At 40.5% G+C, this 13,949-nt stretch overlaps 1 protein-coding gene across 1 annotated transcript; it reads right to left on the reverse strand.

The window, feature by feature from the left end:
- Positions 1 to 1,223: 1,223 nt before the first annotated feature.
- On the reverse strand, positions 1,224 to 9,327 carry MAEL (maelstrom spermatogenic transposon silencer). The gene is made up of 12 exons (XM_053454251.1): positions 9,141 to 9,327; positions 7,565 to 7,678; positions 7,274 to 7,346; positions 6,381 to 6,536; positions 6,161 to 6,202; positions 5,457 to 5,584; positions 4,570 to 4,624; positions 4,308 to 4,446; positions 4,154 to 4,216; positions 3,012 to 3,147; positions 1,892 to 1,934; positions 1,224 to 1,693 (listed from the first exon to the last, which is right to left on the reverse strand). Exons 1-12 carry the CDS (start codon positions 9,270 to 9,272, stop codon positions 1,578 to 1,580), a joined length of 1,197 nt encoding a protein of 398 aa, XP_053310226.1. The 5' UTR covers positions 9,273 to 9,327; the 3' UTR covers positions 1,224 to 1,577.
- Between the last annotated feature and the right edge of the window lie 4,622 nt (positions 9,328 to 13,949).

Here is a 13,949-nt window from a genome sequence, read left to right on the forward strand (position 1 = left end):
GCAAAAACGCAAATTCTGACAAACTCCAAGTATTGATTATGCAAGAATGGGCTGCCATCCGTCAGGATGTGGCCCAGAAGTAAATTCACAGCATGGGACGGCAGATTGCAGGGGTCTTAAAAAGGGGGGGGGGACACAAGCTTAATGTAATCATCAATAAAAGCCTTTGACGCGTATGAAATGCTTATAATTATACCTCAGTATACCATAGTAACATCTGACAAAAATATCTAAGAACACTTAAGCAGCAAACTTTGTGAAGACCAACATTTGTGTAATTCTCAAAACTTTTTGCCACGACTGTACAGCACATTGTCACTGGAGCAGTGGAAACATGTTCTGTGGAGTGAAGGATCTCTGTTCTCGGGCAGTCTGATGGGCGAGTCTGGGTTTGGAGGATGCCAGGAGAACGTTACCTGCCTGACTGCATCGTGCCAACTGTAAAGCTTGATAATGGTATGGAGTTCTCACTGGATAAAGGGGATGGTCCCCTTGCTTCCAGTGAAGAGAAGGCTTAATGCTTCAGCACCAAGACAATTTGGACAATGCTCTGCTTCCAACACTGTGGGAACAGTTTGGGGAAGACCCTTTTCTATTCCAGCATGACTGTGCCCCAGCGTACAAAGCAAGCGCCATACAGACATGGTTGGATGCGTTTGGGGAGGAAGCACTTGACCGGCCGAACAGAGCCCAGACCTCAACCCCATCTAACAAGCCGGGCATCTCGGAAGACCTCACAAACGCTCTACTGGATGAATGGGCAAAAATTCCCACAGAAACACTCGAAAATCTTGTGGAAAGCCCTCACAGCAGAGCGGAAGCCGTTATAGCTGAAAAAGGGGGGCAGCTTCATATTAATGTTTATTTAGAATGCAATGTGATAAGTCCCTGTTTGTGTAACAGCCTGGAGTCCCCATACTTTTGTCCATATAATGTATGTGTCGAGCTGCCTCTGACCATCATCACGCCAACCCACATCATCATTTATGTCATGCCCCCCCAACCAATTCATACCTCCCCACAACAATTTCCATCCCCTTTCTATCATCCCCCTCCATCGCTATTCCCAGCATTATTTCCCATTTATATCCCCCTGGCCGGCGCCCCAGAAAATTTCACGCTATCCCAGTAGGCCAGCCCAACCCTGCCCACACCTCCTTTGGGCATTTGGAATTTTGTGAGATATATAGAGCAACAGAGTAGGACGACAACACCATAGGAACATGTTGCTTTTAATACAGAACCAAACGACAAGAGGTGGAGGGATAATCTAGGATGTAACATTCGTGATACTGTGATTATGTTCCTTTAAACACACCAATAACTACATAGGAATACTGAATGTCTGCACACAAATTATTTATCAAAACACTAAGAAAAATCAAGACATGGAAACTTTTGTCACTAATTTAGAACACAATAGAATCACTTCTATTTACAAGTAATAGGCTTTATTTTGCCAACAAAGGAAACCTCTGCAAGTAGCCATCCTACCAAGTGCTATAAACCGGAAATTATGTCAATATCAAACGAACATTCTTACATTTACTGTTTATACCAGTATTAAGCGTGCTGCTTCATCCGCTTTTATTCTGTGAAATCGCAAAGCTTTCCAGGAGTCTGAGAATGCCCCGTCCGCGCCCAACGCATCCTCGGGACTGGTGCACCCCACCGGGTTCTGAGGGACTTCTCTCTAGACGTGTCAGAACACATTGATTGTGACTTAATGTGTATTATGACCACCTATTGAACTCCCACCACCACACAAGCAAATCTGTTGGGGGGCATGGTTGTGAGTTAATCATAATTTGCAACATACATACATATAATTCAATCATATGGGGAACCACTGCTATAAATTCCCAGTCCTTTTGTGGATTACCTGAAGTGCCAAGATAGTCGCTGGAATACTTCGGACCCCTATTAGTCTGCTTCTAAAATCAAAAAACAAGCATAACATAAAAAGGTGAGCTCGGTAACCCAACCAATACGTGTAATATCAAGCAGGGTAAATCAGGAAGCTTTATATGCAGGGCTGGACAAAGTTACAGTCACTTAGAGTGAACATGTTGTGTTAACCCATTCAATGCTGCAGGGGTTGTTTGTCTTCAGACCCCACAAGCTTGCACATACCGTGGGAAAGAAATCTACTGTAATACCATGTTTGTATATAATTTTTTTTTTTTTTTTTTTTTTTTTTTTTTTTTTTACAAAGGATAAAAAATGCTGCTTTGTTTAGCAGTTTGGTGCTAAAATGGTTAAAGTATTAAAATCCCCTACTACAATACTTTGGGTTGTGAACATATATATATATATATATATATATATATATATTCATCCGTTTTGCTTTTTCTAGCTACTATTGGAGCTCAACTACCAGTATATGACATTTAAAAAATAGCTATGCGCATCTTTAGCCTAGTCGTAACCAAAATATTTGGAAATACTGGGTATATGAGGGGTTTCCAACATCAGGACAAACTAAACATAACCAGCGCAATAAAAAAAAAAAAAAAAAAAAAAAAAAAAAAAAAAAAAAAAAAGACTAGTTTTTGAAGGTGAAACCATGAAAAATTCCCTTTTTTCCTCCCACCCGTCTACAAAACCTTTAAAATGAAAGCCCTATAAAGCACACGAATTGCTCAATTTTTGGAAAACAAACATTGTAACATAACCCTGGTTAAAAAAAAAACAAAAACCCAAACTCCACACAAAGCCATGCCCCAATTACAGCACAGAAATACATTTAATGCATTATCTTGACCATGTGGCATCAGGAAGGCTTCATGTATTCTAAATGTATGAACTCACACACTCTAGCGGGAATTACAACTGCATGCTATATCGGCTGTGTGACTTCAAAATCTTCAAATCTTGCATAATTTTGTTTAACACCCCCCCCCCCAAAAAATGCAAATAAAGGCAAAATCATTGTTGGTAATTAAGTTTAACAATTGATGTCGTAGAGGTCGGTAACATCTGAAGAACCCAGAAACAAAGTCACAACTTACTTGGAAACGTTTTGCATCAAGAACAATAATTTTCTCGTTCCCAGCATGCTCGTCGTTCACAACATCGTTGCTCGGCAAATGCGCAGATGTAATTGTGATACCGTAAACAGATGCCAGGGCTTTGCTTATGCAGTAGCTAGCGAACAAGACAAAGTATGTTTAATACGCGGATTTCAGGCTTTTGAGATGCTTTCGTGTGGCTTAACCAGTAGACAAGGAACCGGGATACACGTCACTTGGCTTTTTAAAAAGGTGCTGTATAAACAGCCCAGAGTGGCACAGCTTTCACTTGATGAATTTAGAATGAATTTCTAATACAAGGGCCTGGAAAGTTATTTTCCATGCTAATCCCTGGTGACACTCACAGACTGACACCTGCTCTGTATCCGAGATAGGCCAGTCAAGTCAATTGTAACCAAGGGGTTAGAACAGCACCAAAACCAGAAGTGCATATCATGCGCAACCTTAAGTATAGTATAGACATCCAGAGACCAAACAAGGACCCCAGACGAGAAGGCTGCAGCCACCAGGGTCTTAAAACTTACACAGGAGCTCATCGTGTGCCTCACAGCCCGCGGTCAGGGAAAGGTGCGCGTCAGCAGGTGATTACGGTACCAAGCGGGGGCATCCAGGGTGAATGGAGAACGATTCAGACCCAACAGGATCCTGGGTAAAGAGCCTGGCCAGCGAAGCACCAGCCTACCAGAGGCTTAAAGGCTCAATTAGACATCCTCCAACCAAGGGGGCTTATTCCAGGCTTACCCTAGAGCCAAAAGAAACCAAAGAGACCCCGCTACCTGATGTAGGGGCAGGAAAACCACTGAGGACCACCTTGAGGGGGGTTACACATTTTTTGGAACCCTCAACCATTTCAGGTACGGAGGAGGAGTCTAAGTGTCACCGGCGATAGCAGGGAAAAACATCCTTTAGAATTACAAGGGCAAAAAAAGCAAAGGCTACTTTTTTCTGGAGCACACGGCATTAAACCCTTAATTGGGAAGACCCTGTTTCAGTTTATGCAAATCAGAGTGGTTATAAAATCAAGGCAAGGTATTTTCACAATGGCTGATTAAACTCGCTTAATCAGCAGCAAACCGTTTTCAGAAATAAAATGTTTCACGTAAGCGGCAAGTGAAACGTACGTCATCTTCTTACAGCTTGCAAGAGCGCAGCACCACATATCATTTTCCTCATGCCATTCGCATCTGGGGGAAAGAAACAAAAATAATTAAAGTAAAAAAAACCCACATGATGCCGAGTAAATTAATCATCTGGAAAACAGCGTTACAGGGTCACCTCGTGTTACTTGCGTAATCCCAGTGAACTACGTCAAGCATGCGGCAAACACTGGCTCGAGACGGCTCTTCAAGCTTTTCCTTATAAAGTTTCATAATTAAACTTTCTACTTCATTCAGCTCAAATTTATTATCCATCCCTATAAACAAAAAAAACAAAGAAAAACATTTGGAACATTGACATTCAGTTTGTCTTTAGGAGCGTATTTTCTTTTAAATCAAAACAGAGTGGGATCACTAAAATAAGACTACAGAAAACCTGCCTGCCTTCTTAGCCAGCCACTGTAGACACCATTTAATTCGGTACGCATCGTTTGCCTGCAAGTAAAAAAAAAAAAAAAGCGATTAACGAGCAAAAGGGGGATCAAAGAAAAAAGGAAGAGATAAAGGGGGGGGGAGAATCCAGATTTTGACCTACAATTTAGAGTTTCCATGCAGTATTTATTTGATCTATACTCCCGATGCTGAGTCTGCATGTTATTTTCAGTTGAATTTTACCTGAAACATGCAATGCTGTTTTTAGGTGTTATTTACACTATACCTGCAAATGCAGGGTTTGCACATCTTATTCGGCTAACCTATAGCTGCAATGCTGTGTTCCCGTGTGATTATTTGATCTCTACCTGAACTACATGGGGAAGGTGAAGAAAGGTGTAGCACAGCGAAGGGGACTTTGGAGGTGATGACACTGAGCTATGGACATAGTATTGTGCGTCTACCCTGCACGCGTGGTATAAGGATGTCCCACAAAGAGTCACACTAGGGTCAGAAGCAGGAAAGACCGCAAGTACTTTTGTGGCTTTTTTGGTGTGTGCTGAAGGGTTGCATTTCATGCTGGAGACCAGAGTTGGGGGGGGTATAAAGTGTAAGTTCTGTAGCTCTACTAAAGTAGGACATATATGTTGCAGGAATCAAACAAGAGAAAGGGCTATATACTATTGCAAGAAGAACCATATGACAGGTACATATAAAGCGATAGGAAATAAAGGGATGACTTTTTAGAACCCTCTTGCATTAGATATTCCGATCACCATCTGTTTGGATAAACTTCAGATAGGCAGGTAATAAAAACAAAAACCCTACGTTCATAATCTATTTTACAGTCATAACAGAGCTATGACTCAGTTAAGTAGTACCATGTTAACCAAACCTTGCAAAATACGGGTGCCTTCATGGCAGGGGCCGGACTAACAAAATCACAGAGGCCACGAAACATGTTATGGTAGTCATTATTAGCGAGCTCAAATCCAGAGATGGGAATCTGATGAGTTGCTGCACCTGCAGGCCGAAAGAAATGCTTCAAGAGACAAACCACATACAGACCATACATTTAAACATAGGCAGTTAAAGCTGATCTGTCATTTCTCCCAAACACATTTTACAGTTCTGTAGAGATTAAAATAAGCTATAAAGACATAAAATACATCTGACCAATTAACAGGATTGGACAAAGGAAATGAGGTCATCCAGACAAGCAGAACAATAAGTTATTTACAATAAGAGCAACGAATGCCTTTAAATATGGACCGTTTGTTTTCGAGGGGTTTACGCAAAGAAAGAAATAGTGATATATGGGTTCTAAGATTGCCGTTTTAGAGTTAGGAAACCAGTTTTGTTTTTCTCTTCTTGAAGTTCAGGCAGGAGATTGATTACTTAACACTGACTGTCACTGATATACCCTTCAATGCGGTTAATGGTTACGCTAGAGATCCCAAAAACTACTTATTAATCTTGTTAACCTAAATGCTGTGAAGAAGACTTTAGGATGCATGACAAAGCTCTACATGAGAAGTGTAGGCAAAGGAATTGTAAACAAACTATCGTATGGACACCAAATGTGCAGTTTGTACATACTTCCGTTCTGACAATGATAGCGGAACCCACGTGGCAGCTCTCCTGTGAAACAGGAAAAAGAAAAATGTCAGAAGCCTGCAGCATTACAGATGGCTTCAATATAATTACACCAGCGAGGCACTTTGATTTTCCAACTATTGTTGTGGACTCCAGTCTGCGTGGAATGGGGAGCCCCGACACGCATGAACTTTGCAATAAAATTGTCGGTATAAAATCTTACCAGGATCTATGAACTCGTGGAAGCTGCCCATGATGCCATCGCGCAGAGAATATCTCACGCAGCCAATCTCACAAGGAACAAACCTCTGCTCACACATGGCCGGCATCTCTCCGTGACTGAATATGTCCAGGAAGTAAAACACATTTTGGTCCATCCCTACCAAAAATAAAAAATATATAAATAAAAAAAAAAAAAGACACACATGCATGTCTTTATGAGTGGTTTTTAACGTTTCCACTATCTTATGCCCTATCTTTCATTAAAACAAGATCTGCTCTCTGGTTTCTTGTCAGTACAGAGTACTGTATACAACGCTTCACCCACAAATGCAGCTTGATCAATATTAGTGATTGCATCTCAGATCCTGACAGACAGCTATTATTTATTGTTTTAGATAGCGCCATCAAATTCTGTAGCGCTGTACAACGGGTTGACAGGACATAACAAGTAGTATGTAACATAACAATTTGACTTAGAGACTACAGGTGATGACGGCCCTGCTCAAACAAGCTTACAATCAGCTTTATCATGTATGCCGTATATGCACAATACTACTTGTTCATGGCCCCCTAAAGCCTCCTGCCCAGCTGGCATCGGACACATTAGGGTGGTTTGCGGGCAATCAAGCTTAAAGGGATAGACTACCTAAGGAGGTCAAAAAAACTCCTGCTACTACAAAGGGAGGAGTGAGCTGGTAAATTGCACAAAGCAGTCCAGGCAAAACAAATTAAAATCAAATTAATTTTCTCAAGACGCCTCTATTTGTGTCTTGCTGGGATTAAGGCACAGGCGATATTAATACATAATCACTTATGACATTCCTAATAGCTAGTGTATGCTTTTAATTTCGTTATCTTTGTATACCGGAAAACAAAATGTTTCAATGCACATACCTTTATTTTGCTTATACAATGACACAACTTGTGCACCGTCTCCTTGAGCATACAATGTCTCTTTCCTCGGCTCCTACATTACAAATATATATTTGTAAGTGACAAAACAATCATTAAAAAATAAACATCTAAACCTGCGAGCTTCTAGTGTATGATCACTACTACTAAACGTACACCTAAGGAAATGGATACCATCATACAGGCCATCACAGCATTTTACTCACATGACATCAGCTTGGTGACTTTTTCCTTGGACCCTCGTTAGATTTTAGCGGATTTGGATGTGCTTACCTCTCTTTGGCCCCAGTTGTCAGGGTAGTTACGTGGAAGTGTCGGCTCCACCGATTTGCCTTTATATCCCCGTGCCTTTTCTGAATATTTTTCCTTTTCTTCGACCGATAACAACTAGATTTTAAGAAAAATAACGTATACAATATTTATAGCACAAAGATCAATATGGGCTTAAAACATGTAGCAAACTGTATAAAATAGAAAATTAGGACAGCTTACAGGGCTACTCTTTTCCATGTAGCCAGTTAATTTTCTTTGAATAGATTGTTTACTATGCTTGGCAGCATCAGGAGCAGGCTGGGCAGGGGGGCAATTGCCCCAAGGGCCGCTCCAAAACACAGCAGGGTCACGTAAAGCAATGTGTACGTTTGTGTGGATGCATGTGTATGTGCAAGTGTATGTGTGTATAGCTGTGTGTCAGTGTAAGTATGTGTAAGCATGAGTGTAAAATTTAAGTACTAAGAAGCTGCAGCTCCCCGACCACCTCCCAGGTCAGACAACGCTTGATGCCGATCAGTGGCAGGAAAGCACTCACGCTGACAAGTGAGCACGCAGAGTCATGGATGAAGCTGACTGGAGTTAAATATACCATGTAGGTTGGGGGCCAGAAAAGTGGATATGGGGGTTGGGGGCCAGAAAAGTGGATATGGGGGGGGGGGATACTGCAAGGGAGACATCACAACCATGTAAAGGGACGGCACAGCTATCATATGCAGTTCATTAAAGGGAGATTTTCCAGGAGAGCCGCGTTTGAGCTTGTTCACGTTGTTATACATTAAAGCCTAAGGTGCCGTGATGGACGTTGGGATCCATGCATTTGCGCTGAAATTTCCGATGCATGTAGGGATATAGTCCGTTACGGGAGATGTCAGCATTGGACAGGATATCTCTTATTTCGACCGCTGCTGGTCGATTACACACATTGCAATTACAAATGAAAGAGAAAAAGTAAAAAAAAAATAATAAAAAAAAAAAAAAAAAAAAATCACGAAAAATATATACTTTTTAAAAAATATCATGAACTCAGTGATGTCATTGTGACTCAACTAACATTGCACTAACAGTTTGAAAAGTAAAGTTTTAAAAAAAAATACAAAAAAAAAAAACACAAAAACAAACATTTACATCCCATCGCCCTGCCACTACTCTTACCTCCGCTGTCACCAATGCTCTCATCCCACCTTTTGCGATACATACTCAGACACCTCTTTCCACCAACTTCAGCTTTCCTTCGCTACCCACGTCTAATGTTTTACACTCTCGCCTGCCCTAAATTAAAGCGAGGATCTGATACGGGACCGATCCCACCTGTGCTTTCTGTGAATACGTGGTTTGCGGAAATTATTTGGATGTCATTGGGCTGTCTGGCCTCCAAAACCACGAGGAAATAAAATACCTTTTTGGTCCTTATGGGATCAGGATCCACTGCAGTTTGTATTGCAACGTGTAAGATACTCAAAGGAATTGGCACACGTTTATGGTTTATACATTATGTCTTTACTGCTCAATACAGCCCACCAGATCCTAGATATAAGGTTTTCACTTGACACTACGGGGCCCTGCAAGGACCACTCACCGCCCAGTATTCGGAGCAATGTGGTATCGCCTCCCGCACCCCAGACACCTCCAGCCCGCGGCGCCTCAGCTCCGGAATCATATCCAACGCGAAATAAAAGTAAGCGTTCCGGGACGCCTTCTTATTCGGCATAGCGCAGCAAACACCGGCACCGAATACCACTCTTCGCTTGGGATTCCAAATACAAAATGGCGGCCACGCTGCGCTCCGCACAGGAGAAAATAGGGCGCGGGGCACGCGGGCAGCACGTGACCCACAGGCCCGTTACTGATTGGCTGATATTTCATGCTGACGCTCCATCCTAGGAAACTGGCGTTTGCGCGTTGCCCCTCCGTGAGGTAAATATCCCTGGCGGGGTTTTTTTTTTTGTATCAGAGAGGCTGTGACAAACGAGACCGGTTTCCTTACCTCGAAGAATAAACATTTTCTAGAATGTTCCTGTCCGACTCTTGTTTAAAGGAAGAGTCGTGCCTTAAAGGGCTATAATTGTCATCATGCTATTCATTTGAGAATTACCCCCAAGCACACACATATGTATACACATACATAAAAAGACATGTGCCCACCCAAAATGGCAGACTTGGCAACTCTAGTGCTTTTGGATGGCTGGAGGTAATGGGAGCTGCTATAGCTTTATAACAATATCCACTGGTTTTCAGTTCTCCTTAAATCCAACTAGAGAGTTGATAAATACCGGGCAAAATGACTTAAAGCCTTCCTTGGTTTATGAGTTTCAATTAAAGTTAGTCCAGTTTCCCACACAGAAGACTGAAGAAGAAACAGAAATAAAGTAAACAACTAAAACCTAACTTTCAATAAGACCCCTAAGAGTGTTGACAAGAAATTTTCAATACAGTTTCAGTATGGCTGTGTAAGGGTTAAAAAAGTCCCATTAACCCAAAATATGGATATCAGAAGTTTATGTCAGGACAGAAGCCCAAAAATTATATTGTCCATTTCCAACCGACATAAAAAATACGTACAATTCGGGCAATTTTTACAAATTTGCAGTTTCAGCTCCCGGACTTCGCTATGAAGAAGGGCTGGGCCGGCCAAGTATAAATGGAGCATACTTTCAAAACACCTTGCAGGTAAAGCTCGCTGGTGTTTGGCTTTTATAATGAAAAATACATCATGGGAACTGAAATGTTTAACTTTACTGCAAACCTTTGCTTTAGTTTATAAACACTCCATGCCTCAGATCACTAAACAAGACACTACCATAGTTAGATGATTCGCTGAAAAATTTGGGATGAGAAATTTAGTAAAAACTAGCGGAAATTACAGAAATACCTAATTTATATAAATTTTCCATGTTTTCCCAGCACTTAATGCAAAAAAATGAGCATTGCGGATTGTGGTAGTACTGTTTTCATTGTGCTAACATTTAACTTTTAACCCCTTCAATCCCAGGGGTTTTTGGTACCGGAGCAAAATTTCTCATTCTAAACTTTCAGCTAATTATCTAACTATGGTATCAAAAGAAAGCAATGTCTCTCCAATATATAGTTTACATGGGTACACCGTTCACAGGAAAAGAAAATAATCGCTGAACCAACAAATATGGCAAAATTGCCCCGGGAATAGGTACCAAAAACCCCTGGGATTGAAGGGGTTAAGGCACGGAAAACTTACCAAACATGAGTGTGCAGGTAAGGTATATAATACGTATCGGAATAACCATTCAGGTTGAAAATCCTCAAGCGCCTGCTGAGCCCTTCTTGATGGAGTTGATCCTTCGTAACTTAAGGTGGTGAAGCTGAAATCTTTAATCTCCCCAACTGACCATTTACACTTTCTAAACAGTGCCCACGGATATTCCATTAAATAAAATAAACACACTAAAATAATTTCATGTTCAGGAAAAGCTTTATTTCTTATTTTATATTTGCTAGCGTTGAGCAAAGCTTAGTTAATGTCACAGTCTATATGGCTGATGTGCCAATTAAGGGTTTAAGTTGAGCACCATTTAGGACATCAAAAGAGCGCGAGAATTTTAATAGCTGCTCTGGACTTCAAAGACACTTAGAACTTTGTAGTTATAGTGGTAGAGGTCTTTTATCTGCTATAGACGAGATGATGAATGAGTTTATTTATACATCTTGCCCACACTGCCGGATTCCGAAAATAAATACACTTCCTGCAGAGTTTACAGGTAAAAAAGCACCAGCTTTACACCATTTTTCTTCCCAAAATCCAAGCAACACTTGGACTCTATCATGAAAGAATCGTTGTCTGAAGTGAAAATGAAAGCCATGAAAAATTGTAGAATTCTGCTAATTTTTCTCATATGATTCTAGATTATCCTCTCTGTATTTTTTCCAGAGATAATAATGATAATAATGAACTCATTATTGCAACGTCATAATTTTTAGAATAAAACGCAGGAAGCAAAATGTTACATAACGGTCATGCCTTTAAACCCATTAAATGGTGAATTCAATTATTGAACTTTTATCAAGATTCACCCTACTGGGGAGAAGAAAAGGAAATTGTGAAGTCGCTGTGATGTTCCTGAAGTGCTGTGTACCAGTTGAAGGAATATTGGGACTATTAATGTGACATTAAGTATTTTTTTTTTACCTTAACGATGTGTCCCTGACACCCTTACTAAAGAAGAATAAAGTACTATGTGGGTTCTTTCCAAACAAAATTCTATCCAAACAAAAAAAAAAAAGCTCTTTCCTGAAACAGAATTTAAAGCCTTGCTGCCAAACATCATCCTTCCCCTGAATCCGAACTTTCTTGTCACTGATTGGCTACTTGATGCTGTCAGGAAAGTAGGTCCACTTCTATATAACATAATGTTTTTAGGCAGCTGCTTATTAGTCATTTATATGTGTTTTAGCTCAACAGCAATCTAATAGACAAGTACACTGACTTCTTGTAAAATAATACACGCTTACAGGTATTTTTTTGGAGGTTATTGGAGAAAGATGAGATAAAACCAGGTTTTTGTCAATGCCAACCCACTGGGTTTTACGCTCAAGGTGAATATTTTTTTCCCACATGGGCTCTCAAATTCTTATAGATAAGAATGATTTGTATGTATGTAAGTGTGTGTACTTCTTGTAACATCAGCGCATAAACCTATTTTAACTTTTCTCAAATCCAACATTACACAGCTATAGGCCTTCATAATGCTTTACAGGTTAAACTAAGCACCGTTAATGTATTAGAAACCCACCTTGGGGAAGAAGTTGTTACACGTCCTGTTTTTAGGATCCGTATATCAGTTCATCCCCATTAAAGGAAAACCCTTTAATGCATACTATAGCTAAGTATAACCTTTTAATCAGATTATAACCTTGCTTGAGTTGCCTTCCTTACCGTTTGTTTTTGTACATCAAAATTGTCATGTGATGCATTACTTGGTTTGTCTTGTTTACCGGCTGTACAGCGCTCCTGAGTATGATGGCACTATTTAAATCATTAAATAATTTTAGTTAGAATCTCCTTTATGTTTTTGCTCTCTTTCTCTGCCTCCAAGTTTGTTATGGGAATATAAATTAAACTTTTTCATTCACAAAAATATCTTATCTTGCTGATCATCCCCATAGGATTGGCTCAGTCTTTTTAGAAAAAAATAATTTTTTTTTTAACTTAGAATGGCCCATTATATCCAGCGCGTGAAATTAGATTTTTCTTTAATCCTTTTGATTTGTATGTTTCATTTCCTACACACATCCTCAGTTTTCAAAACCTGTCAGTTCCAGCTTATCTGTCTAGTTAGATATCCATTGCTATGTCAGCTGCAAAATGATATCCTTCTTCATTAACTGCCTCCTCCATTATCGGATAAATGTCTTCATGAAACATTTCCCTTTTTCACTTAATTAGTTTATTTTAGGGATGCACCGAAATGAAAATTATCTACCGAAACTGAAAATTCAGGATTCACTTGTTAACAGCAATCACACTACTATCATGCCCAGGCAGCCAGTACATGCTAGAACCTGAGCATGATGGGAGTGTGACTACAGGCTCCCCATGCATTGCTATCCTCCCCACTTACACATCTATTCTATCACACACACACTTACTCACTCGCAGGGACCCTGCTGCTTCCGCCTGTGCGAACAACTTCTCTTGCCCCTCCCCCAGGGGAAGAAGGAACGGAGCAGAGTCATGTGACATGCATTCACTCGACTCCGCTGGGTTCCTGCTTTTCCTGGCCAGTACAACAGACGCTGCTTGCACAGAGCAATGCACGGATAAGCAGCCTGGCACCTGCCGACGATTGTTTTCGGGCGTTTTTTTTAATATATGCATTTTGCCAATAGTGTCCTTTTCGGGCAATATATTTCGGCCGCCGATATATCGATGCATCCCTAGTTTTTTTCTTAAAGGAATATTTCTAATTATCTCTCTTTAGCCCATACATTCCTGGTCAGAGCATTAGTTTTAAATAAATCAGCACCCAATACATATAATTCAGTAAAGGGACACTTCAGTGCCCCATGCAACATGTATTTTTAAGCCAAAAGAAAAAATTAAGGCCATCCAACAAGCCCTAGGTGACCAACAATGTAATTGTGTGTTCTATAGTCAATAGACAGCCCCGGGTCTCCGATGTCAGCAGCTTACTGTTTACTGATCCTATTACATCAGAAACCAAGCTGTTACAATAAAAGCTTCCCAGAGGGTCTGTCTGAACCAGTGATGGCGAACAAGTGTCCATTTTTTTGCATCAAACCAAGTTGCAGTCCTCAAAGTGCTAACACTGTATATTAAACAAGAAGAGGAAGGTTTTTTTTTTTACAAAATTACAATACACAACAGTGTGCATCAATTTGCTCATATAAATTA

Source organism: Spea bombifrons, chromosome 2 (genome assembly GCF_027358695.1).
Source record: "Spea bombifrons isolate aSpeBom1 chromosome 2, aSpeBom1.2.pri, whole genome shotgun sequence".
NCBI lineage: Eukaryota > Metazoa > Chordata > Amphibia > Anura > Pelobatidae > Spea > Spea bombifrons.

Excerpts from the sequence above, each read along its gene's own strand:
- MAEL (XM_053454251.1), bottom strand. The coding sequence starts at position 9,272 with ATGCCGAATAAGAAGGCGTCCCGGAACGCTTACTTTTATTTCGCGTTG. Across the intron at positions 7,679-9,140 it reads ATTGCTCCGAATACTGGGCG|TTGTTATCGGTCGAAGAAAA; the intron begins GTGAGTGGTCCT and ends CTTAAAATCTAG. Across the intron at positions 5,585-6,160 it reads CTATCATTGTCAGAACGGAA|GTGCAGCAACTCATCAGATT; the intron begins GTATGTACAAAC and ends TTCGGCCTGCAG.